Here is a 27,969-nt window from a genome sequence, read left to right as displayed (position 1 = left end):
TAACGCATAATTCTTTTTCTCTGTTTTCCCAATTCTCCTGCAGGCTCTTATAGCAAATGCCAGAGCTAATGGAGATACTCGAGTTTTGGAATTAGACAAGAAACTCTCAGCAGCAGCCTCCTAGCACCAACATTAGTGAGGGATCAGAATAACTTTGGAGGCCTTTGGAAACATCATCTTCGTGATAAATGCCTTGACTTTAAATCAGAAGTGCTAACAGTTCAATTTGTATTAAAAGGAACCAGTTATTAAACAACCCAATTGAAATTCAGTTGAAGTTTACTTAATCTGTGCTCCTTCTGAGAAATTCCAGTGTATCCTAGTGGCCTTGGAAAGCACAAAGGTTTGACCTCTGCTCTAGTGCAGAGTAAGTATGACAGATTTCTGTCTTTGAAATGGAGCCTTATAATACATCCATGTGCTAAATAAACTTTGGGCAATGTCTGTCTTCATAGCCTGCTAAGACTGCGCTGTTTCTGTCCATGTCCATTTTTATTACCATTTAGCAGTATATCTTTCTGCAGCTTCTCCAGCAAAATAAATAACCTTTTAACTTGGTGGGTGATGAAGCAATAAAACATGTTGAAACATTGTATACAAAATGTTTACATCTTACTCTGCATGCACAGACTTTTAATTCAGAACCCTATGATTTTAACCAAACATCTATTTTCTTTCTGGCTATATTTAATGTTATGTGTCAAGGCTGTCTTTCACAGCATAGTTGCATCAAGCCTTTGATTTCTGACAGATGATGGGCAGAGGGTAACTGAGAAAAATAGATTTTCAGTTCTCTTGTGTTCTTCATTACCTTCACAAGAGTACATTTTGGAAGTAAATATTTTTAGTTTAAATTAGATTCGAGGATGACATGAGGCTAGTCGATGTTCCTCATGCATCAACTTCAAGAGTTTTCAGAATACATTACCTTGGAATACAGCATGGAATAGGTGGCAAATATAAAGTAGAACATGCTATATGTTATTTCATGATTCTTTTCTTAAGCTGTTTTTAATATGTAAATGTTGAGGCTATAATTTGGAGCCAAAGGGTGGAGAGGGGTTGTATTTTTTAATTTCAAGCCATTTCTGTTATTTAAAATTCTTTTTTACACCGCACCACCCCCTATCTCTCTTACCTACAAGCAAGATTAAATAGAAGGACAAGTTTGGGGCAGAAATGTGCCAGAAAAGAGGATTAAAAAATGTTCCTTCTACATTAAATTCCAATTTTCAGTTCATTAAATTTAATTTATTATGTTTACATGCTGCCTGTCTCCCAGTAATTCTGGGAGGGATAGTAAGAAAAATCTGAGAACTAGCACTCCCTTTGACTGGATCGCTCGTATTTAACCCCTCTTAAGAATTCTTCACACAAATGCATTAAGCTCTAATTGTTTTGCTTTGTAATGTAGGTTTTTATTGTTAATGACAATCAGTTTGCTTGTCATTAAAGTGAAATTATATTTGTTGTGCTGTTAATCATTAGATTAGATAATTACAGTAACTCTACATTTCAGTGTCTAAAAGAATAGACAGTTTCTTTAGAGAAATAGTTCTTGATTTCGGATATTCATACTCAACACTGCCCTTATAAGCATCAGTTGTGGAACCCACTTCTGATGTATGAGGACTGACAGTATGATTTAGTCTGCATTTTATGAAAACTGATCTAGCCATGTTGGATAATTCAAGGAAATACATGAGAATAGATTTTAGCAAGATTTTTTACTGCTTATGGTAAAAACTTTTCCTACTCTTGCTGCCTAGCTAGTCCCTGGTCCTTTTGAACTATGCTCCCCCACCCCTTCCTTGGCGGTCAGATTTGGGAAGGTAAAAAGCAATAAAGGAAACCATCTGCCATTGTATTAGAATAATTCTATATATTTTAAGGTCAGTGTTTAGTAATCGTATAAACCCTATGCTAGAAAAGGGTTTATACGATTACTGTTATCTAGCCTATAAACTTAAGACACTTCATCAAGTTTCAGTGCTATACAGAAGCAAACATAATCCCCAAATGATGGGACTGAAGAAGAGAAAGGTAATTAATTTCCTCAGTGCTTTACAACCTGAGGACATTACTAATGGAAGCGTGTTAAAGAATGGCTCTCTCTTAGGTTGTTGGCCCCAATTCATCCTCCACTCTAAATAATCCCTTTTTAAAAACTGATGGAACCTCGTAATTGATGCTAAGATATTTTTTCTTCAGAGAATGATTTGAAGTGCGGCAATGAAGTTTTTTTCAGGAAGCAAAAATGTTATGCCGCTAATCACCTTTGCAGCATTCAGCCACTTGATTTCAGTCTTATAGAATACTGCAAAACAAGTTCCATTTGAATTTTTAAGAATATTTGTAAGAATAAATTGTGTCTGCCATCTCATTGTTAGAAAATGTATAGGAAGTTGGTCAAGGAGGGGCACGTTGCTTTATCTTTTTTTTTTTCTAGTTCCATAGCTATCTTGACAAAAAGATCTTTTGACGTCTTAAATGTCTAACAAATTTAAGTAGTTTTACGAGACTTGCATGTCTGTTCCTCTGAATATATCTAGGCATATGGCTACATCTTTGCAAACTTCGCCTTTTCCTTCTTACATATGAATTGCAGAATTAAAAACAAAGTGAAAAACAAATTGGTAACTAGAATACTGCATGTAAAAGTAATCATTTGAATTTGCAGGACTATGAAAATTGTAAAAGTTATTTTTTCATAAAATTAGACAAATATTTTAGGAAAAGTATTTTTCTTTTTCATAACTGATAACAAAATTACATCATGAGCTAGTAAGATTGTTTTAGCTTCTCTGTGAGGGCAGGAAAAATGCTTGTAGTTTGAAAACTTCAGGTTATAAGTGTGAATATTTGGTTGTAATAGTTTATCAAAATAAATCAAGTAATGGCTTATTCAACAATTTCTGTCCTTGCATTTTTTTCCAGATATAAATGAAGTGTGACTATGATTCTATTTTAACTTACATCTGTTCAGAATTATGACCAGAGATACAGGAAAACAAGTCTGATATTGTAGAAACAAGAAGTTAACTTTTTAAACCTTTTCAGTATTTTCCCTTGATGGAACAACTGTAAATGCTAAAAAAATGTATTAGTCTTGATGTTCAGTGAGTTTTCGTCGTAGCTTTTTCATATCTTGCTTGAATTTCTCTTCTTCAAGTTTCAGCTTTGTTGTCTGTATTTGTTTAAGTGCATCAAGAGAGTCACGGATGGACTGAAATCCTGGTAAAATAACAGGCATCTTTTAGTAAGGTTGACAAAATGTGATGCTAAGGTACTATGCGGTGGCGCAGCGGCTTAATGACGCTGAAAGTTGCTGGCCAGAAATGGTCAACGCTTCAGCGGTTCGAGTCCAGCCTTCGCGTTAGCAGGGTGAGCTCCTGTTTCCTCCCCAGTTCCTGTCAACCCAGCAGTTCAAAAACTCACGTGAGTAGATAAATGGGTACTCTCACTCTGGTGGGAGGAAAAATGCTGGCGGTGCCTTGCAAAAAGGAGTCGGGAGCAGTTGCCGGTAAGCGTGAAAAACCGCGCGCGCCCGAAAAGGGCGCGAAGCAACGGAAACCCCGCCTCCTGCGCTCGCCAGCTGGGCTCTGCCCTAGGAAGGAGGCTCTGGCAAACCACTTCTGAAACAATTGCCTTGAAAACTGCAAGGACTCGTCCAAGCAGTCACTGCAGAGTCGGTAACGACTGAGCGCAGATTTAAAAAAAAAAAAAAAGGTACTAGTATCACATTTTGTGTTTACACTGCATTCCAAAATTATTTTTGACTATTGCTTCTTAGCCTAAGATCATCATTTGATCTGTCATTTTAATGTGTTATTGAAATATTTTCTGAACAATTCGTTCAATTAAGTGAATGCCACCAGTTTTAAGATGAGTAAATTTTGTTCTCCTTTGCTGCATAATAATGGTGATGCCTGAAATCAGCCTGATTATAAGTACATATATATATTTTCTGGTATGAACACTGAAAAGAGTAGAAATAGCAGTAGATCTGAACTGACTGTTTCTCTAGCCAAATATTGGAATAATAGTTACTTCTGCTGAAAGCTGATTTTTGTCCTTAATGACACAAGCATCCTTCATCTCAGGAAAGGTTATAAATTGAGCCACAGCAAGGAGACCTTCAGTTTTCCTGCTATGGTATGATTTGATAATCTGGAGAATGATAAATTTGGGTGGACAGACAACACACATGTAGACACACAAATGTACATAAGTCTGAAAAGTAACCTCACCTGATCTGTATTCATTTTGCATTTCTTCCAGTTCATTCCACATCAGCTTTTCAAATCTAGTAATCTTTGCATGGAGTTTATTTTGATCATTTTTCACCTGGCTGAGTTCCACATCAAACTGCAATGTTTTTTCTGTGTTTTCTACTCTTTTGGAGACATAATATAACCCATCTTCCATTTTCTTTTCCGCTATTTCCTTTTGAAAGGCATTGTGAAAAATGAATAGAATGACTAAGAATATTTATTCATTCAGTATAAATGAATGAAACTATTCCTCATTCTCTGTTGTAATTTTTTTTTCTGCAGATGTTCTATAATCTTTAAAATTTATTTTTATTTGTAAACTTTTACAAAAGTTAAATGAGTGACTCTAATTTTTGTGGAACAGCCAAGAAGTTTGGATGGATTTAGAGATAATTTAGTGTAAGAGGCTGTTAGGATTCCAAACTTTTTTATACATGTTTTGCTATGATGGTCTCTGAAGAAGTTTCAGCTAATAAAAACTATTTGGTGCAGCCATACAGATTTGCTGTAAACGGGGGTGTGGGATGCAGCGTTGTGGATCTCAAGTGTATGAGCATCTCTGTCCTGTTTACTACAATAGCCTTTTTCCAGGTTCCCATGTGAGCTTGGAAAAAATGCTGCTGCAGTGATTCCTTATTTTCTGGCTCATGTAGAAGTCTGGAAAAAAAAAAAATCAGATGAACAACTGGCCATGAAGCAGCAGTCCTTTCATCGTGTTTAGATCCATCATCATAAACTGTTGAACACTGTAACTAAAATCCAAGCTGCTAATTCAAGATGTAAGTAGCAAGTACATCATTGGTCTCCTAATCTTTTGAGGGAAAAAAACAACAGGAGTCAATCATGGCCTAAATTCAGATAGGTTGGTCTCAGCAGTTTATATTGTTCAAAATCATGGAACAGTTTTTCGCAACCTAAGTTTAGTTTGTGGCTCTGTCTGGATCAACACCAGTTCTCCCTGTCTGCTCTCCAGCTATTCTCTCCATGCTAAGTTTTGAATAAAAACACTATATTTTTAAGTTAATGTTTAATTTGACCATGAGATTGCTTTTTTCTTCCCTCTCCTACACCTTTTTTTCTTTTTTGTTTTAAATTGTGTTTTCAGGTAGAATTATCCTAATTCTGATATTTATAAACTGCTTTGGAAGCCTTGTTGAATGAACAGTGGGGTGTAAATAATTTTTAATATATTAATAAAAACAATTTTATATGCTATTTTATAAATATCTCTATTATCAAATGTTTCTAATTCATTTCTGTTATTAAGTATAGCAGATTCCTGCACTAATATAAGCACAATATTGTTTAATGAAACGGAACTTCCTAAGAAAGAATCTGAGGATTTAAAACTGAAAGGCAGAGCCATTTCTAACTGGTGAGGAGCCCACAGTGATTTTGTTTCCAATAATCAAAGCACTTAGCAAACATTGAGTTAGGGCTTCAATAGTTTTAATCTATAAAATACAATATTTAAAACTTGCTGCATGGTGCAATAATTTAGGTTTAGTACTCCTGCAGTATGATTGTTAGGTTATTTTATAAAACAACTAAATTTTTTACTTCTGAAATTAAAGTGAAGTGTTCCAGTTTATCCTACCATGTATCCTCCACAAAACCCGCCCAAATCTGAGGAAAGTTATGTTCAGATAGAGGGTCCTGGTCCTGGATCAGCTATTTTCTGAAGCTAAACACTCTGCCTAAGTGCTTGCATGGAGCCAACAGCCTTCCTCTTGCCAAGAACTGAAGCTGTAATTCAGATTGCAGTTTGAAAAAGAAGCACTTTGCCATCTGTTAGAGACTTATTTAAGATGGCATATTTTATTGCCTGTGACTGAAAGAACAACATCCATAATGTAGCAACTTAAAATCCATACATTTTTGACTGTCCCAATTCCCCAGAAGTAACCTTAGTATATTACCTTTCTCTAGCAATATATTGAACACAAAATATAAAGATTAATGGGCTTTCAAAGTCTAGTAATAAAATCTGACTGGCTCCTTTTCTTCCTTCATGTGTTCCTGACTTATGTGCTTATGCTGTAGGTTCTTTGTGAGGTACCCTTCTCACCATTCTCTTTCCTTGAATTCTCTGCCAGCTCATCCCCATTGCTCAGAGAGCCAGTACTATTCATGTAAGATCACTGAAAATGTTAACCAGATTAAAAAAAAAAGTTTAGATTTTCTTTTATCCTGCCTTTATTATTTTTATAAATAACTCGAGGCGGCAAACATACCTAATACTCCTTCCTCCTCCTATTTTCCCCACAACAACAACCCTGTGAGGTGAGTTGGGCTGAGGGAAAGCAACTGGCCCAAAATCACCCAGCCAGCTTTCATGCCTAAGGCAGGACTAGAATTCACAGTCTCCTGCTTTCTAGCCCAGTACCTTAACTGCTAGACCAAACCGGCTCTCATTACATTTTACTATCTGTTTAAAATCTTTTGTCCTACTATTGTTAAAAGAGGCATTTTAACAAAGCATGTTATATTTGTATTCTTTGTATGAATTATAAAAGTATTTACCAGTCTGTCCTTCATTGTGGCAAAAAGCTGATTCGTGAGATAGACTTGTTCTTGTTCAGATCTCCTCAACTCACTTTCGATCCACTTTCGTTGGTTTTGAATTTGATCCTTAAAATCATTTAAAATACCATTTATCCTAATATTTAAAGAGAATTACTTTTTAATTTTCATGAAAATACAGTATAAAAACTGCAGTTTAAAACTTTAAAAAAAATCCTTCTGGACCATGATCTCACTACAATGCATTGAATCATAAGTCAATTTTTATGTTAATTTTTTTGTTAGTTCAGTCTTAATTTTCTCATGACAACCAAACTTGTGTGTGAAAGTTTCACTCAGACAACCACCATAAACTTAAGTCAGATTTCACGTCACAAATAAGATTTATTCCATATACTCTTGGATTTTGCCATTTTTGATATTTAATGGTTCTCTGAAGTGGCAACATTGTTGTATTTAGATTCAAGGCTATAAATACTTATATAATATTTGGAGACATGTAAACGAGAGATCTTTAAAATGCAGTTTGAAAGTGATCAAAGGCTTATGTATTTTTAAGCATTGTAAGTCAGCTTCTGATCACAGCTTTTATATTGGCAAACCCAGTGCTTTTGCAAGTATAGGAAAGGAGTTGAATATGAGCATCAACTACTCTTGGGGTTGGGGGGCAGCTGATGAACAGATATGTGAAAGACAAGAATGAAGTGAAGAAACAAACACTTCTCCAAACACTTCTAAGTTGTCTTCTTCTTTCTGTTTTTTAAAACATAAATACTGATTTTACAGTTATATAGAGATAAATAGATCTATTTATCTTGCATCTGAGTGCTTCAGATCTGATTCAAAAAAAGTAATTCAGAATGCAAGAGAGCACAATCATAGTACCTGTCTGTGACTTATTAAAGCAGCTGCACCTTGCCAAGATTAAGTAGCCATTGCAGAGGGGCATTCACTGCAGCCATATCAATCTTGGAAACAATACAGCTACTTTAATAAGTGTAGACAGATGCTGTATTCAAGCTCTTGTGTTTAAAAGCAATTCTTCAAAATGAAAACTGAAGCACAGTACAGCTGTATTTTAGATCTCTTTACATGAGTTAGGAAGATAAAGATCTGATACAGTTATGCATAGCATAGATACCCCACTCCCAGTTTTTACAGTCTTTTTCCTACTCTAATCCCTTAAAGCTTCATTCCGTATTTACATTAGCTTTTATCATGATTTTCTGCCTTTTTTCTATTTATTTCAGTTTCATGATAGTTCTTTTGTCATTAAATAAGAAAAGCAAGGCCTTGTTCTTAGGGTGAAAGCACTGAATTAGCTTTGCTAAAAAGATTTATGAGATTTCAGGAAACGTTTATCCTTGCTGGCCTGTCAGGATTCCTAAAGGCAAGTATATTAATTTGGTGGTGTTCTCTCATGCCAATACCATTATGCTAAAACTTCTCACCAAGTACATTAACATAATTGAAAAGCTTTGATCACCTACTTGAAGTCCAAGAGCTGCAATTCATGGTGCTGATCCCCCTGTATTGCCTTTAAATTTGAAGTTTGCTCTGAGTTTGAAGTCTCTATCTTGCCTAAAAGCTGCATTACCTAATAAGAACAAGAAGAAACTGTATGAGCTAGAATCCCAGCATTTACATTAAATACACGTTACGGTTGCAGTGACTATGGGAAAAGCCAGAATTTCAGATAGGCTCATTCTTATAAGCTTTTCTCACAATTAATTTTGCTGTATAATAAAAGATTCCCATCAACTACACCAAAATAATTATTAGTGTCCAGCATTTGTTGGATTTTGTATAGAAACTGTGCACAGAGATAATCAGATTATACATAGATTGCTAGGGAGAAGGTGAAGATAAGGCCCTTTTTTCTAACATACTACATTTCCAGGCAGAGCTGTGCCGTGTGCTATTCCATTTTGGGTAGTTAGCTTGTGTGAATTCTTTTCCTGTCAAGCTTTTAATTGACCCATTCTGTCATATTTCTGCATGAAAGGCTTGCCTTTGTTTTTACATAGTGACTGCCTCATACAGCAACTGTTCGCAGTTATGACAGAGATTAAAAAGTAACTTTGCAACTAATCCTCACATTTGTGCTTACAACCTTCACAGGTCTTTAAAGCAAAGGAAAGCTCAGGTAAGATCGTAAGCACAGACATGGTTTCACTTAGTGACCTCTTTGCTTAACCACTGAGTTGCTGGTTCCAATTGGGGTCACTAAATGAGGACTACTTATATCAGTAGCTCATTTTATATGATTATGACACACATTTATTCTATTTTTCGTTAGTTGTAGAAGCAGCTTGCTTTCTAAGATTACCAAGGGAGGGCAAGTTCAAAATAACTTTGTTTTACATTCTAGATAGAACATTTCTGCTTACATCCTGTCAGGAAGCATGATCCTTTGGTAACAAGAAAGACAGGAGATTTGTGGAATAAGGTGTGGTTAACATGTTGTGAATAGTGATAAGGACACCAGATGAGCATTTCCTAAGGAAACAAGGAGTCCACTCCATAATAGAGAGCTGGAGAAGAACTTTTGATCTGTGGGCTAAAGTCAGTGTATGAGGCCTACTCATCAAGTTATGGAAGCCCCTGCCAAAGTCCCACCTGAAACCTTGGCCTTTCCCCAAAGTCCTCATGTTCCTCACCAAGAAGAGCATGACGCACGTAACGCCAGGTAGCGTGGAAGCTTATGGCTGCCTCCCCTCCAGGTTGACCACTGGCCCCAACAATGGTGGTAGACATTGACAGCTGCCCAGGAATCAAATTAACAAAATGAAAAATAAACTTGCCCTTAATCAGGAGCACAGAAAAAGTAAGAGTGGGAAAAAGTCTATTCACTTAAGAATAACTTTTAATATGATGAACCAGAGGAATACACTTCACCAAAATTTTTAACAGCAAGCACTAGGTGCAATTGATTAGTGTGAGAGGATAACCACATAAAAATTTTAAGTGTATCAATAACCAGGAAATTTCAATGGAAGAACAATATTATATTTTCTCTGAAGATTATATGATACAAGATGTTTTATTGTTGGTTTATTACCCGGTTTTGATTGCTAAAATGGATAATTCATTTTCAAAAAAATCCTGAAAATATAATGCGCAGGCAAGATCATTTTTTCATATTTGGCAACGATATGATTAACTTCAATTCTGGAAAATGATTCACACCAGTATGAAACAAATCTTAAAAGCTGAATTCCTATTTCAACCTACAATATTACTATTAAACTTCACTAAACCATGTATCCTGTCAGAGTATATAGAATTGGCTCTATATATGATAATTGCTGAAAGGATATTATATCCTTCTTACTGGAAAGGTTGTCAGATCCCATTAATGGAAGAATAGTTAATCAAGCGTGGGAATATATATCAATGTTTAGAATAACTTACTATCTTAAAAGCAAACTGGGAACCATTCTTAGATTATAATCTAAAACATGGATTGGTACCACATACAAAATTTGGGTTTATCTATGCATAGAATATATATTTCAATTTTATAAGATACATAAATCAAAATAGATATTTTGTAATATGGACTGAACTTACTACACTGTACAGTTCAATTTGAAGATTTATACTGTGTTGACCATAGTCTCTGTTACTCATTTTTAGCTTAAATTGAGTAGTGATTCTTAGTCCATTAATATGAGTATTCAAATCTAATTAATTATATTTTAGATAGCAATAACCTCCATAACATTTTAAAACCACTGGTACATATATCTGTATTATATTATTTTGTTCTTTTTTATATTATCTCCTGTTTATATATTTTCTTCAGAGTGTTCAATTACAAAATAAGAGAAAGAAATATCAATAACCAAATGCATTTTGACCTCAAAAAGTCTTCTTCAGCAGAACAGATCTAAGAACATCGCTCCATCCAACAATTCACTCCAATAAAGAAAAAGTACAAAGCTGTCTTGGAACCTTAACTTTGAATATCTGATGTGTGGAGTCTGGTTGAAGTTACCAGATGGGGAGCAAAAAAAAGAAAAAAATCTGTTCACAAGCAATTTTGTTCCAGATCTGAGTTTTTATATTTAAAAAGGGCTCATTAATAAGGCTCAAAAGTGATAAGTTAAAAATTAGAATTTATATTTCTTCCATTTAAGGCAGTGTTTCTCAACCTTGGCAACTTTAAGATGTGTGGACTTCAACTCCCAGAATTCCCCAGCCAGCAGGGGAATGCTTGGGAATCTCAGGACCTTTTATGTGTTACCAAAACAAATAAACAAACCAACCCTCAATCTTTTTGTGTTTATAATTGTATTAATAAGCTGATGTCATTAGTTACAAAAAATGTTAGAAATGGTAAGTATTGTGATGATGCAGCATCACTTCTCAATCTCCACATTTCAGCTCTGCGCTATGTTAATTATACAGATGGCTATTGCACTCATTCTGAATCTTTATTCTATTATAATGCTGCTGAATCCCCTTCCTCACCAGTATGAAAAAAAAAATCTGTTTTTGTCTTCCATTAACATGAATCAGCAATTTAAAATCAAATGGAGAAGCTGGATGATTTCTAACGTACAGTACAGATTAATAAAAATAGATTCATTCAGAGCCACTCACCTTCATCTCAGCATTATTCACATAATTGTCCAAGGAAGACTGGACAGCATGAATTTCTTTCTCTAGTTTTGAAATCTCATGCCTGGTGATACTGATGTCTCCAGAGAGTTTGGCAATGCTAGCATCGCATCTAGAAAGGTGAAACAAAGAAAAGTGTAGTTTCTCTATTTCATTCATTCCATAAATTCCCACTTCTGTTAATCACTCAGAAGTGTATCTCCAACAAGCAATTTTCTTCCCTAAGGAAGAATTATGTATTTCATACCTTTATTCTTACCTGACTCTTGAAACCCTTCATTTCAGGTGCCTGACTACCCACCTCTGCAAGCTGCTGAACTTGGCTAACTGTAGATAAACAAAGGCTGCACTACAGTATTTGTTTCCTTTTTGAATTTACCCTAATGCTAAGTACATGTGCTCCTCATTTTCCAGGATATTTGGACAAATCATAAAGAAAGATGTAACTTTTTTTCCTCTCTTGTAGCTTCCAGATTCCACCTCTATGCTCCTTCATCCAAGTTCCCCCAAAGGCTGGTGCATTACTGTGCAATCACTTGTGGTTCACAGTCCTTACACTTTTCATTCTTCCTCTACATTTTATATTTCTGGGGTAAAACCAACAAATCCTTTAGCATGTTGAGGATTCACCAGCGTAAGGTTTACAGATCAAAGTTCATTTTATCAGATACTGTACATGAACAATACTTCATTACACTTAAATATACATTAATTATGTGCCATCAAGTCATTTTTGATTCCTAGCAACCACAGACAGATTTTCTCCAAGACGATCTATCCCTAAACTGTTCTTTCATGTCTCCCAATGGTGTACTCATCGCCTCTGTAACTGAGTCCATCCACCTTGCTGCTTGTTATCCTCTTATCTTTCTTTCTACCTTTCCCAGCAGTAGAACCTTTTCCAGAGAGCTGACTCTTCACATAATGTGTCCAAAGTAGGATAATTTGAGTGTGGTGATTTGTACCTTGAATTGATTTGTTTAATGATCCATCAGTTTGTTTTCTTGGCTGTCCACAATATTCTCAGAAGTCTTCTCCAACACCAGAGTTCAAAAGCATCGATACTCTTCCTATCCTACACAAAGTCCAACTTTTGCTTCCATAAAGTGGCACAGGGAATACCATAGCCTGCACAATTCTGATCTTTGTAGGTATAGACACATCATGGCATTTGAATATCTTTTCCAAGGCCTTTATGGCTACTCTACCAAGTGATAAACACACACACATACTGTACACACACATAGATAGGTGTAAGAAACCAGATATTTAAAAAAAAAAAAAACTTGGGACATCTATCCTGCCAATTCAACATGACATTTCATTCCACACATCTGATGAGTAGATTCTGGTTCACAAAAGCTTCTAACCCAGAAACCGTTCTTTCAGACTCACCAGACTTTGTAACTGATGCAACATAGACTAACATGGGAAATCCCCAGAATATTTTCTCAATAACCTTATTTCCTAGAAGAACTTTAATTTTCCTCTTTTCTGAGTACCTTGCGACATAGCACTCTTTTTCCTAGAATAATGGCCTTGTTGAACATGTTATGTTCATAAATATTTTGAGAAACCTACTAGTTCTGGGCTAATTCTGTTGAATCAAACTCAATCTGTTATCTGACAGAATACAGCCAGGTCAACATAAGAGAGACTATATCCCCCTATACCACAGTGTGTGAGTAAATAGCACATATTCTGAAATAATCTGCTGCATAAGGAGAAGAGGGTTTCAGATACATACAAGAGAAAAGTGTTCATAGTAACATTCATTTATGCATTCATTTTATTTTATTTAGAGACCACCTGACACCAGAGCGATTCTGGACACCTTTCATCTTAAAAAGAGTAGAAAACAATAAAAGAAGGGAAAAAAATCTCTTTCATCGGTATTACTGATTTTTCATTCTTGGAAACTAGGCCTGCTCAGTCTGTCTTTAGGGGAACACTGTAAGTAAGCTATATACAAAAGGTGCTTACATGGTGGTATAAATCATTTCAATGTACCATAGCATAACCTAAGATTAATTATTCATACTCAGTTTCATTAAAATATAGGTTGTTTAAATACGGTACTAGTGTCACTATGACAGGAGTTTGTGCTGAGCACAGAGATTTGTGTTCCTGCTCTTGGTTCCTTTAAAACAAACAAGCAAACAAATAAATATCAGAAGGAGTCACTGACCTGAGTTAATACAATAAACCATGGAATTATAGATAAATATATAAATCATTGCATATTTCTATCAATCATACAATTTTTTTTTTAGTATTTTCAGTGTTAATGTTAATTAATGTTAATTAAACACTAATACAAAATTTAATTACAAAATTAATACAAATATCATTTTTAATTATTACATTTATTATATATTAATTATATTATGTATATTATACATAATTATACATATTAATTATTACATGTAATGTAATACATGTATTACATGCAAAGATTAATACAAATATTACTGTTGTATTAATGTTTTAAACGTATTAATGTTTTTGTAGCAACTGAGGCTTAGAAAATAGTCTTAGAACCTATCCTGATTTTTACACTAATGAAATAAGGCTGCATATTCCAAAACTATCCAAATGAGCAGTGACAAACATTGGGGAAAATGTCTATGCTAAATTTCAAAATGCCAAATTTCTACATACTATTCATTCTGCTATGTTCAGGGGTGTCCACAGGGTATAGACAAAAAAAGTAAAAATGGCAGCCACAACAGTGCAACCAAAGCGCTGCCTGTTTTTTATGCGACCACACCCTGTAGACATCCATGGCTATTTTAAGTATATTGATTCCAGACAGTACTCTTCCAAGCCCATTCAGCAATCTCTTTTGGTTTGATTTCTATGCCAGCTTCTACAGTAATTATATTTAAGGCAGTCCTCACTTAGCGACCACAATTGGGACCAGCAACTTGGTTGCTAAGCAATGCTGTTGCTAAGTGGAAAATTACCTGACCGCATTGGGCTTATGAACTTATTTTTCCTTTGATCATTAAGTGAAGCGACACAGTTGCTAAGCAAGAAATCTTGTGACTGCGACTTATAATTTTACTTCTGCCTTCTGTATTAACTCTGCTTGTCACAAGCTGGTTGCAAAGCAGACAAATTGCAATCATGTGACTGCGGGATGCTGCAATGGTCGTAAATATGAGGATTGGTGGCAAAGTTTTTTTTTTTAGCAGCAACGTAACTTCAAATGGTCGCTACATAAGGCAGTTGGTAAGCGAGGACTACCTGTACTTTAGTGGCTGCAAGGAGAGCAACACAATACTTTCAATTCCTTTCAAAGGTAAAGGTAAGAGAAAAACCTCCTTCAAGTCAAGTACAAAACTCTTTTTCTTTGAATTCTGTGTCTCATCTTTAGGCGCAATATTGTGTTTACGCAAATCCCAAAGGAAACATTTCTGATTTTCTCCTTGAAATTGTAATGTCAGGAAGGAGCAGCATATACGCTTGTACTTGCCAAGATTAAAACATGGTTTATCAAGCTGTCAGAAGGTAGCTCCCACCAACTTACCTTGCCACTCTTCCACGTAGGTCCCCAACTCCCTGCAGGTGTTTATGGTCCAGACTTTGCATAGCAAAATTAGTTCCTGATGTTACATCGTCTCTGGTTTTTATTTGTCTTTCCAACTCCTGGAATGTTATAAGCATTGTAAAGGACTGTTATATGTGTCACTGTTTATTGTTTAATAAAGCCTGCAAACAGCCTATACTGTATCAGCTGGGACTGCAAATATCCTATACTAAAACAGCTGAGGCACTTTATTTTGGAACCCAAAAGGCTCTGCCAGCAGTCTGCTCAAGTAACAATTCAGAATTACATTACAGAGCTAAATAGATTGCCTTCACTGGTCAGTATTTGTTCCCTTGCCTTACAACAATAAGACTGGTAGTACCTTTGGAACTAAGAATGTGCAACAGTAGTATTTGCATACATATATCACACATACATACATAGACAGTAAAACCTCAATTTTGCAGATGAATAAGGGTAACTTTTAGACCCAAATATCCTAAACCGTGCAGCTCTTTTATGCATGGATTTTATGCTTGCACATAAAGTTTGTTAAACCAAGATCAAATAAACAGGGACTTATTGCACATATATTGCCTGCGATATTTTCAGTATAGAAATGTTAAGAATGGAAAAATTTCTAAAGACCATGCAAGAATATTTTTTTAAATGATAGGTAGGCTAATAAACCACATCTATACACTTAATGGGACTAGAACGAAGATTTTTAGCCTGGTGCCTTAACCACTAAAGCAAACTATCTGGCTGTATGTGTCATGCTATATCAAAATAAGGAAAACATGACAGTTTAAAGCAATGTGCCACACAATAATGGCTCATGTACTCTCCCTCCTTTTTTGTAGCCATGAGGAGACAAAAACCATCTACTTCTCATGTTAAATAAACCACATTAAATTGAATTCAAGTAAATGTGGCTATTTTTAACTAGCAAACAACTGGTTTAAAACCATGGCTCAGTCCTGGTTTGTTCTTAAAAACTTCAATTAGAAAGAAATCACAGTCAAGAGTTGGTTAAAAGCAAAGAGGTGTCTGACCTCTTCCCTTCCTAAGAAAGAATGGAAAAAAAGGTTAGTAGGGGGGCCCTAGGTTGGTCATAGCTTACGCAAATAAAATGAATTCAAATATACCTGTAATTGTAAGCCACCCAGAGTCACCCTCTGGGGGAGATGGGCGGCATATAAATGTAAAAATAAACAAACAAACAAACAAATAAAATGACCCATTAGGGATGAGTTCATATATTGTACTGTGTGGTTTGTATGGTTTTAGTATAGTGCAATGAGCGAATCCAGCTGTTGTGTTAGTAAAGCACATTTTATTGCATAGCATGATTTGGATCCAGAGATTTAATTTTAAAACTACAGTACCACAAATGACCATTATTTAGTACAGGGGATGTGTGCAGGAATCAAGACCTTATTGAAAGTCTTTGCCTATAGCCAAGTTTGGGAGAATATCTGGTTTTGTCCAAGGACAACATTCTGTTACTGATATTGACACTCCTGGCCCTCTTCAGGGGCTACAAACTGTCCACAATGGAATTGTACAAAGAAAGAAAACATCATCACCATGTCTCTCTAATTTCTTCAAAGTGCTTAATTATTATTTCATGAATATAATTGAACTTACTGGTGTTAAGTATTCTTTAAAATGTTTTAAATTATATTTCCCCCCTAATCTGAAATCTTCTAATACAAAAATGTGCCTATTCTACTAATGGTATTTTTATTTGTATATGCCAAGTGTTGATTGGTTTGTCCTGATGTTTTCACAGTAGAAAAATTCATTATGACTTTTAAGACTTATTCCAACATGCTGTGTACTGTTAATGGAACCATTAGCAAGACTCTGAGAAGACTTCTTCCTGATGACTTCTTCTACAAGGACCCAAATTATTCATTATTATGGCAGACTCACATGTAAGGGAAGCCAATTAAAATTATCTCAGTGTCAGGAATTATTTCATTATAATTTTTTTTTCAAAAGTCCTAGGATGTGTGTTTTGTGTGGGAAAAAACCTCTTGACTTGCAGATGATCACCTATGGACGTAAGTCAAGCCATTTTTGCCAACACAATAATTTCAGTAGTAGGGCAAAATTTCCCTTTCCCCCAGTTCCATGCACTGAGATGAAAATAATGGGACTGGATAGCAATCCAAGACCTTAGAGCAACTATGTCTGTAGAATACCAGCAATGGAAGAGGGTAGAGAAAAACAAGCATGGCATCTGAGGTACTTCTAAAATGAATTATCAAAAGCAACTGCATATTTATTTTATCTGTCCTGACTTGATGTATTTGAAAAAAAAATGTGGGAGAAGAGATGGGAAAACATCTATAATATTCAGTGAACATGTTAGGCAGCTCTACATCTAGAAGCCATTATAAATATCCTGCATTATGAGGTAATAGAATTCTGGACTTTCCTAATTTGAAACTGTAGTGCATTTGTAAGTGTGTGTATGTACATGCATGGGGGGATGGGTTCTTCTGAGTTTTCATAATCTGTGTGGTTGGGGGACACTTATTGTCATGTTTCAGCCATATCAGGATTCTTGACATGAGTCATAGACATTAGGATCCTCAAACATTGCTAGAAGGCTATAGAGGAAATGCTCTGGAGGTTTATCACCTAATGAAGACTTGAAAGAGTTTTAGAACTGTAAACTGTCTCTGCATCCCAGTGAATAAAAGGGCAAACAAAAAGGAATCAAATGTCAGCTGAAAAAAGCTTTAAGCTAAACTAACTTATAAACACTGAACTTTTCTGAATGCTATATCTATGTATAGAAAAGTTTAGGAACAAGCTATGCAAATAATTTATCTGTCTTAGTCCAGTTCTCTGAAGTGGCTTTTAATTTGGGAGAAGTGGGAAGAGATCTATCTGTGCCAGGTGCCTCTGTCACTTGAGGATTTCCCCTGTCTAAATGGTGTGATCCTTAAGTACGCTACACACAGAAAAAAGCTGGCTAGACGTCCTACCTTCCTGGGAGGAAAAAAAGACATAAATATTCTACTATACTTTAATATGAATTTGACCCCTTTGAAGCTGAACATTGCATAACCTCTGAAAGTTTAATAAATTGCCAGTAACTTCAGATACCTCTATGTCATGGCTCAGCTTTTTAACAATACTTGTGATTGTCTGGATGTGATTTTCCAATAGCTGGTGGGCTGCTGCCTCCCCTTGCTGAAAGCTTTTATTTCCCTGAAGGCATGAAACAATGCCATCCCTGATCCGAAATGCCTGATCCAGAAGAACAGCAGTGGTACGCTCCTGATTAGATATCCGGTCTTCCAGGGAATTCACTCTGCTTCCAGACACATTAGGAATTGCAGGCAGAAATGGCTGGCTTGGAGTTCTGTCCAAAGGAACCACATGAGTTAAGTAGAAAGGAAGTTAAAGGTAAGCCATTTATTACTACATCAAGCTATAGCAACAAGATAAAATAATGAAGTACATTTAGGCTGCAATTCTTGCCTACACCTCAAGTGGCATATTGCTATCTGTAATGAATGATTTAATATCTAAAAAGCTTTTAGATTAGAGGAAGAGGAGGAGGAGGAGGAGGAGGAGGAGGAGGTGGTGGAGGAGGAGGAGAAAGAATTCAACTCTGGAAAAATGACAGACATTTACAGTACATAGCAAATACAGCAATGTGTTGTTGGAAAGTAGACACAGTGTTGTATGCATGTACGTATGTATTTATTTATTTATGTTCCAAGACCAAGTCATAGAATTTAAGAATACAGCACACCATTAATACATGCATAAATAACTATATATAGTACATGCATATATAAAAGAAATAAACCCTATAAAGTTAACATTTCACTGAAGGCACCAAACATTTCTATAAGCTAAAAATATAAATAAAATTGTTGTTATTGCCTTTGAAACAATACAGTTGAGGTATTGATCATTTAATAAGAATACCTCAATCTCTCCATCATGAGTGTTTCAGACTCAAGAGTGGGTGTATTAACTCTGATCATCCATGTGAGTACAGTGGGCTCTTTAAAAGGATGTGTGAAACAGATTCAACTTCTATGTTTGAGCAAATACATACTCAATCTTCATAGGGTTGTTGCAATATGATATGTTCTTTATTCAGGAAATAATTCACTCCTATTCTTATTTTAATGATGCTCAAAAATCAGGCAAAAATTATTAGAGTTTAGGTTCAAGCTCCAAAACAATTTAAAATGCCTTCTATTCTGTGCCAAGAAAATAAGTGTATAACAGTTAGTGAGTAATTTAAGTGCAAAGGGATTATAGAACAATTGTCTTGATCAAGGCCTAAACTGAAAGTTATAAATGAACTGGCCATATATGATCTCAGCATTTTACATGGGAACTTACTACCCTCATAAAGTTGCTGTAAGACAAAGCAAGATAAAGCTCATGAACCTGAAAATACATACAGTATTAAAGAAGTTATATCAATTATTAAAAAGAATATAGTAAGTCCTAAGGGACTGCACTAAGATTCAGGCTGTCTTACACTCTAACATACAGAAATCTCAGGGTGATCTGAAAACATTTCCACAGCCTCACAAAGAAACACATTTTGTGTGCAGCTGCATAAACATCATTGCTGAGTAGGCAACTGCACGCAGGCTTCCCAATGGGTTGTAAACATACTTTATGAAGAAAAAGTTTAATAGTAGGAAGGAAGAATTGTGTTTTTAATGTCAGAGGGAAACAAGGATTGATATGTATTCTGCCAAAGGCAGAAGGAAAGATTGCTTCTACATTCTTTCTGGTGAATATATTTCCAGCTATTCTGGCTCAGGTAGAAATTTTACAAGCTATTTAATTACAACCTAATAAATTTGTCGAACTCTTTGTTGGATTTTTATGCCCAACTCAGCAAAGCAAATAATAAATGCATACATTGTTGTACAAATAGGGTTTTACATATGAGGTATACATAGAAGAATTTACATGATTGGAAATTGTTTGTCCCTTAATCTTGGAATCTGGAATCACAATTCTGAAGCCAGACAGAAAATTATTCTCACTGTTTTAATTACTATTTCCTTTTCCTTCATGGGTTGAGGGGAGGAAGAAAAGAGATTTTTTATCATAATGATTAAAAATAGCCAGTATTTCTTAATTATTATCTTAAACAAAAGGCTTTATTAAAGTGGATCGATTTGGCTGAAGGACATGGTAAATTCTGAACACTAATTTACAGATTATTTTGATGTACCAAGATTTAATCTATTCTCTCATATTTAACATTAGAACAATAAGAAACATATAGGAGTGTGGGTGTTGGTGTGTATAGATGTGTGTGTGAAAGAGAGAGAGAGAGAAAGGGAGAGACAGATCATTATTAGCTCAAATCAATCCACTGCAGGATAAAGGCCTCTTCACTGTAGGTTATGGACCATAATCTACATGCTAGTTTAGTGCAGGTTGGTAGACAGATATTTTTCAATTTCCCAATCTAGGGCTGAGACAGAGTGACTGACCTAAAGTCATCCAGCCAGCTTCCATGTCTAAGGGAGAACTAGAATCACATTGGCTCTCATGTGTATGTGCATGTGCGCAGAGTATAAACCAATCCTTCCCTTTGGCCTTAAATAGGAACATTTAGATCAGCACAGATCTCACAGGAATCATTCAATTCCTATTTTCATAATACACAGCTTAACAACCTAGATTATACTAATTCATTCTTTCTGCTATATGTTTTAGCCCTTTCATTCATAATTAAACCTATAATTTCACATCTTGCATGTATTCATCAGTTCTACTCCACAAGATCATACCACTTTTATTCAGCTCCATTGCATTCTTCCCCTTTCTCTTGATTTCAGACACCCACAACAGCATTTTTTTTCTTTATGTAGTCATTGATCATTTCATGTTCTTTATCACATACTCATCTTACATTCCAAATTACACTCTTTCATATGTCATGGTTGTTATCAAATGGGCCTACAGATACTGACTTCTGCTGCCTGTAATGGCTTTGGTCAATCAAAACATCCACATAATGCTTTTTCATAAAACAGAGAAGGCATAGACCAGATTATCAGCTTTAGTTGTACCCATGCCACACATAACATTCCCTGCTAATGGTAAACACAGTACTGAGCTGTTCTGGGACACTTTGGTCAGTATACCACAAGTACAATGAAAGCTTACTTTTACCCCAAGGATACTCACACTATTTTATGCAAGTTAGGATCTTTAACCTAAAGATTATTTTGCAAACCAATTTGGGAAATAGCCTTTAAAACAATAAACATTGTTAAGAGAATAGCAATGAAAACACAAACAACAACAACAACAAAGCACTCAGTGAAGAAGTAACAGTCAATGGAAATGGACTGAAAGCAAAAAAATAATAATCAGTGGAGAGTAGCATTTAAAACACTATTAAGGGAACAGCAGTGAATAATCTCGGGGTGCTAGCAATGGAACAACACATATACTACAGTTTTTAAGGAAGAGAAGAAAGCCAATATATGATCTTTTTTTCTTTGAATGATCTGGATAAGCAGCAGAGAGGAGGGAGGAGACTGATACATGCTTCTTAGCATTTAAGTCAGGAGTTCAGCAGAAGACTGGAAAAATGCAAAGAGGGATTACTGATAAGCCATTTTATATTGTAACATGCATATATATTGGGGGGGGGGGAGACAGAAAGGATAAGGACATCACACTTTCCTGATTCTCAAGAACTGATAGTAGACAGAGTCTCTAGAAGTTCATGAAAGGACAGAAAGAAGGCATTGGTTCTTTCTGATCATCCATCAAATCCAAAAAAAAAAAAAAGCATCCAGCAAATTGCTGAGTCATTTCAACATGCCTCTTGGCTTCTTAAAGTTATGGTTCATCTGGAGCTGGGATTCAGATCAATTCAAAGGATGGACATTGGTATCTCCTTTCTCTGATCTAGACCCAGTTGACCAGATAAAGCCAGCTGGCTCTTCCAGCCCATTAAGAATTAAGGTTGCTCCTGGGACCCAGGAACTGTGTGGTTTTGAGACTTTAGGAGATAATGTATTGGAGGGGCTAAGTTCAGCTCCTTGAAAGCCCAGCACTCTCCTTGGGCTGTAAGTGCAAGTCCAACTCAATGGAGGACCCTGACAGACCTTTTCCCTCTTCATAGTCTCACTAGCTGGGCTCATGTCCAGTATGTTAAGGAGCTCTGGCCTCAGGGTTCAAAGAGGTTTATCTCTGGAAAAAAGAAAACCTTGCGAAGTGTTGGGTAGGGGGAAAACCTGGTCACCTAATTACACAGCTTCCCTTGAGTGGCTTTGGCTATTGATGGAGATAAAGGCTCAAAGTTAGTTTTTCTCTCTCTCTCTCTTTCTGGATAAAGTCAGTGGTTTTATACTGTGTCTGCCTGATGTGGATTATTCGGGGGCTCCTAAATTGTAATCTCATCCAAGAAGGTCACAAATGACTTCTCAGTTTTGACTGCCTTAACAAACTATTGTCTTAACGTTATTCCATTCTTCTTACATTCAAGATGATCAGCACTGATGAGGTCTGTAATGCAATCAACCTTTCACCAGAATGTCTGTGTGCTCATTCCATCTCCCCACAATTGAAGTGTTATCCCTTTAGGCAGTGTTGTCATTAAACTCAACCCAAAAGGTCACATTTGCAAGGGGCAGGGGGAATAAGGAAAGGAGGATTCCTCTTAAACACTGCCCTCTAATAACCCTATGTCTCCTTGAATATCTGATATCAAAATTTTTTATCCTGTACAAGCCTAAAATGGTACAATATCAAGATTCCTAGGATGAGTCTTTCCAGTCTAAACTTAAGGGGAGGGATTTCTTATTGAATTGGGAACATCATTATATAACTCTTGATATTCATCTTCTAGGAAAAAGTGAAATCACTGAATTATATTGTAAATAGTTCTTATAGAATTCAAAGAAACTTATTATAACACTGATATTACTTCTGCCACGTTCAGGATAAATATGTGCCTATATCAGCACAATCACACACATAACAGCATGTAGTATATTGGTAGAGGATCCCCAGCATATTTGGATATGACAGAATAAACTTGTTTATTTTGTCAGATCTTATGATATGTAGTTTTTTTTTCTGGAACAAAGATCAATGTAGCAAATCCTTCCAATGTAAGACTCATACTATCAGCTGAAAAAATAACTAGAGTTACAGTTACACGCTCTCTAAATTTTTTCATTATTTAATTGCTTTTTGGTTTGCTTTTTCTGGCATGTTTAAATATAAATTTCCCCCCTGGTTTGAGTCTTCTGAAAGCCCACAAAAGGGAACTAAAAAGTTCAGTTGTCTTCTGCCCTTCATGCTGGTTCTTTCATCAGTGTTTATCTCAGTGGGAAGCAGATAATGAACTAAAACATTTGTACAATGCAAGTCTTTTTTTTTTTTTTACAAAGCCAAGTTTGGAGAAACTGTTTTTAGAAATAGCTATGGGAAAATCAAAGGGTAATCAAAACTGCATTCCTGGCATCTGCCTTATGTAAAATGAGGGGTGAATATCCTTTTCCCCATGAAGGGCTGCTGACCCACTGCAAAAGAAAACTATGGGGTGCAGCCAAAGCTAACACTCAACTGATCCACAATCAGAAATGTCCAGTTCGCAGGAATGAATCACAGTGGACCACCCCATTTCTCTCTTTTGGACAACCCCACATAAAATTAGGGCGGTCACATCAGGCTTATAAATGCCAGATTTTCTTTTCCAATGAAGAGAGCATTTTTATTAATTTAGGAGCTAAGAGTTTTTAAGAGAGAAAAAAAATCAGTATAGAATGAGCAAATCTGGGGGTGGGAATGGGCCATAGATTTTTTCAGTCAGAGGGGTCCAAATTCATTCCTCAGTATCTCCAGCTGGGGCTGGGAGAGACTCCTGTCTGGAATCCAGTAAAGCTTCTGCCAGCCAGTAACAACTGTACTGAGTTAGACAGCCAGGTAATCTGACTCACTGTAGGAAACTACTTGTGTTTTGCCTTTTATATGTTTTGAAAGGGATGGTGTGATATATTTATCACCTTAAAGATACAGTAGGCACTCCAGCATGATGTGGTTTGTCTCTTTGGGCTTAGTTGCCACGTGAGGTTACTACTCTGCTTTGTAAACTAATGTTTATTGCTTAGAATGTTTTGCAAATCCAATCAATTTTGATTTGTTCAATAAATTATGTTTAAACCATGTCTTAGAGTGATATATGAATTACAACTATATTAATAACCAGAAAAGGGAGTATGAATGTGAAGAAAATCAACTGTTCAAAACTGGAGACCAGGCAGCCTGGATCTATCCACTAAAGTCTGAATCAGAGAATGGAAAGGGTTGGAGGAACACTTGGGGATCTTTGGGTCCAACCCCTTGCTCAGTTCAGGAATCAGTTACTACAGCAACCCTGACAAATGGCCATCCAGCCTCAGTTTAGAAACCTATAAGTGAAGGGGAGTTTAGAGTGAGTGTGGTGAGATTCTGTCTAGCAGATGCTAGCTAATAAAGTAACTGAGCTGTTCCAGTACTGTCTCGTGGAGTTTCTTGGGCTTAACCTGACATCAGTCTCGCCAGACTCACTCTAAACTCCCCAAGCCAGCAACTAAACACTACGAATTCCTTAGAGTGGTGCCAGTCTCATCCTCTTCACTTTCCCATGTTCAAGCTGTGGGCTGAGGAGATGCTACTGTCCTTGCACCTTCCCATCCCAATCCATCACAACGATAGAGATACTGGGAGAAAGGTGAAAGACCTGGTAAGATCTTGGCTAATCGTTTAAAGCAAAAGGAAAAAAAAAAAGATAGGGCAATAATTCCAATCATTGGAGATGAAAGAGATGAAATATATAAAACTTCAATGGATATTAATTGTCAATTTTTAAAATGTTATTCAGAATTCTATAGTAAACCAGAGGATGTATCGGATGAAGATATAGAGGCTTTTTAAAAATAAAATTAATCTACCACAATTAGATGTTACACATAAATACCTCTTATTTGCTCCACTATCTGAGCTAGAGATTAAACAAATAATTTTTAAAATGGCAAATGGTAAAACACCAGGATTAGATGGATTTTCTATTGAGTGGTACAAAACATTTACAGATCTTTTGGTGCCAAAACTTTGTCAAATATACGAAAAGATATTTGATAAGAGAATTTTATCACTGGCATTTAAGTAAGCTTATATTACAGTTATACCAAAAGTAGATAAAGATGATACTCAGTGTGCTAATTATTGTCCAATCTCATTGATTAATGTCAACACAAAGATTTTAACGGCAGTGTTAGCAAATAGATTACAGCAAGTGATATCGTTCATTATTAAGAATGATCAAGCAGGGTTTATAAAAACTAGGCAAGCAGCAGACAACGTTAGGTTAGTTGTAGATTTAATAGACTTGAATAAAAACAAAGATCAATTTGTAATTTTATCATTAGATGCTGAAAAAGCCTTTGACAAAATACACAAGCAGTATATGCTTGCTGTAATAAATTTGGATTTCCCTTGGAATGTATAAATTGGATTAGGATATTATATGAGTTGCCCACATCTAAAGTAAAGGTTAATGGCATGTTTTTTTCCTACTTTTCCACTATTTAGAGGAGCTAGACAAGGATGTCCACTTTCACCCTTGCTTTTTAACATTTGCATGGAACCCTTGGCTTGTGCTATTAGACAACACAGGGGGATCTATTGGGTAGTGTACAACTCAGTTGAACATAAATTGGTTTTATTTGCAGATGACATTCCTTTGTTTATTTCTAAACCTCACACTACTATTCCAGTGTTGATGCAAATGATAGATACCTTTAGTAAAGTAGCAGGATACTCTATTAACTGGTCCAAATCAGAATTGATGCCAATAGGTGAAAACTTGGTTACCTATTCATTTAAGGAATATCAGTTCTGTATTTGTACCGAATCTATTAAATATTTAAGTATGTGTATACCAAAGGATATAACTCAGTTAGCAACATATAATATAAATAAAATATAGAGAGAGGTTTCTTCAGATATTCATAGATGGGAGTCATTAAACCTCACCCTTTGGGGAAAGGTGAATGCTCTCAGAATGAATATTATTCCCAGATTCATTTATATTCTGAGAGGAATTCCAGTTTTTATATCTGCAAAATATTTTCTGAAAATAAATTCTTTGTTTAGATAATTTCTATGGTGTTCTTCAATTTCGAGAATATCTTTACAGAAAATACTTATTTATTCATTTGGAGTACGTATTTTACTTAGCTTGGTATTCTTTTTTCCCCTCATATATTCACTATATGTATCTGAAATAGATGCGATTAATCAAGCCTTGAAGTTTTCACGGCTAAAATTTGTGGAAAGGATTTCTTAGTGTTCCTAAATCCACATTTTAATTACATGTATTTAAGATGAAAACCACTTATTTCTGCTAGGATATATTACAGTGTCAAAATAAAGATTTCAAGGAATTCTATTTTTTATTAATTTGAGCTGCTCTAATAGATAGATCTTTGTCCAAAAAAGAATTAAAATAAAATTGAAAAGAAGTTTTCATATATTACTTAATATAGGAGCAAGCTCATGAAAATACCTATTGCAATATAAATAGCATTATATTATTGGGAAAATAAATAATGGGCAAGTAGTCTGGATAGAATTTAAGAACCGATGCTATTACTGGGATGTATGCAGGCTGTGGTCAAAAACATCAACATGGCAGTCACAATGGTGCAACACACATAAAAACTGACAGTTGCCATCTTGACTTTTTTCACCATTCCCTACAGATACCCTGCTATGGCCAAAGGAATTTCCTTGGTTACCAAACAGTTGTCCTGGAGTATTCGTGAGAATGTGAGCAGCAAAAAATGGAAATATTATCTATGAGCAGTTATTTAAATAGCCTATACTTTTGGTCAGCATTCTCAAGGAAATATACTGAAGCTCTTAACTGTCATAAGAAAGTTATAAAGGGATTAGTGTAGTTCAAACATAATTCTTAAATAATTCTTTGTTTTATAAAGTTTTTAAGATCAAAACTAGAGTTTTATATGTTTCCTGCCTCAGAATTGCAGAAATTATGCTCTTGATTTTTGGTGGCCCAAACTAGCTCTTTAGAGATCCAAACAAACAAACAAACAAACAAACAAACAAACAGGGTTACAGGGTTGTATATGATTCTGGGATCTCCATTTGGTTACTCATAGGACATAATTTGATGCTTTAGGAATAAGCTTCTTTGAGGCTTGGGCCATATATAACCCTTCTCACAAGTCATGGTTATGAGAAGATAGGAAACATATGCATTCTAGTTTAAACTAATCAACTTGCAAGGCCAAATTAATCAATTCGTGAGACCCAATTGTGATTAGTTTAAATTAAGGTTTATTAATGCAAGTTAGAATTGCTTCTTTTAATTTATTAATTTATTAGCTAACCATAATTCACAGTTAACAAAAAGTAGATACTTCCAATTTTCTTCTGCTTTACTTTTGTTTTAGAATAGTTATATCTTGGGATCACTGAAATACTAGAACATGGTTCACTTACTTCTCAAGGTATTTAACCAACTCTGTAGTGTTCTCTGCTGACATTTTTATTTCAAGTATTATCTGTAAAAGGAAACATTTTTTTCACATTCATTAATCTAACCATTTGCAGCCCATTAATGAAATAAAATGTCACATTATTAAATGGCTTGCAGAAAATTCAAAATAGTCAGATAATGAAAATTAATCACCTTTAATTCTGTTTATATAGAACACAATCACTGTTAGCAGATAAGGGGATAACTTGAATTCATCTAATCAGGTCTGAGCCAACATACGCAGACTATTCATATTAATGTACAGTAACATGTTTATAATTACTTTGTTCACATTAATGTTAAAATTCCACTAATTTGAAAGGAAAGGAAACTAAAATTTGCTCTTTTCATCTGACATCACAACTTCTTAATACTGCTTTTCCATGGTGGGAAATAATTCTTTTCATATGTTATTGCATGATGACATTCATATGACA

General features: G+C 35.4%; 2 protein-coding genes across 7 annotated transcripts in view; one reads left to right on the top strand and one right to left on the bottom strand.

Annotated features, from left to right (window-relative positions):
• The window catches only part of SKIC3 (SKI3 subunit of superkiller complex), a 58,601-nt gene extending 56,156 nt beyond the window's left edge, over nucleotides 1–2,445 (top strand). For all 6 annotated transcript variants that reach the window (XM_025165263.2, XM_025165262.2, XM_025165265.2 and 3 more), the window contains one exon: nucleotides 44–2,445. In XM_025165263.2, the coding sequence (XP_025021031.1) occupies nucleotides 44–124 (81 nt within the window). In that variant the 3' untranslated portion in view covers nucleotides 125–2,445. The remainder of the gene's footprint in view (nucleotides 1–43) is intronic.
• Nucleotides 2,446–2,959: 514 nt separating this feature from the next.
• Nucleotides 2,960–27,539, bottom strand: FAM81B (family with sequence similarity 81 member B). Its single transcript, XM_025165260.2, has 8 exons — nucleotides 27,496–27,539; nucleotides 18,079–18,337; nucleotides 14,956–15,074; nucleotides 11,406–11,535; nucleotides 8,288–8,394; nucleotides 6,798–6,933; nucleotides 4,251–4,446; nucleotides 2,960–3,234 (listed from the first exon to the last, which is right to left on the bottom strand). The coding sequence occupies exons 1-8, from the start codon at nucleotides 27,537–27,539 to the stop codon at nucleotides 3,104–3,106; spliced, it is 1,122 nt and encodes a 373-aa protein (XP_025021028.1). The 3' UTR covers nucleotides 2,960–3,103.
• Between the last annotated feature and the right edge of the window lie 430 nt (nucleotides 27,540–27,969).

This window comes from Python bivittatus, unplaced genomic scaffold, assembly GCF_059951505.1.
Source record: "Python bivittatus isolate LINGU-HERP-01145 unplaced genomic scaffold, Pbiv_v1 ctg000850_np1212, whole genome shotgun sequence".
Classification (NCBI taxonomy): domain Eukaryota; kingdom Metazoa; phylum Chordata; class Lepidosauria; order Squamata; family Pythonidae; genus Python; species Python bivittatus.
This window is presented reverse-complemented; position numbering and strand designations above follow the sequence as displayed.

What these genes read in the sequence shown, in the direction of transcription:
- FAM81B (XM_025165260.2), bottom strand. Translation starts at nt 27,539, where the DNA reads ATGTCAGCAGAGAACACTACAGAGTTGGTTAAATACCTTGAGAA. An exon ending in TTGGTTAAATACCTTGAGAA is followed by an intron (nt 18,338 to 27,495) that starts GTAAGTGAACCA and finishes TCCTTTGGACAG; the next exon opens with AACTCCAAGCCAGCCATTTC. An exon ending in CTACGTGGAAGAGTGGCAAG is followed by an intron (nt 11,536 to 14,955) that starts GTAAGTTGGTGG and finishes TCACCTTTCTAG; the next exon opens with ATGCGATGCTAGCATTGCCA.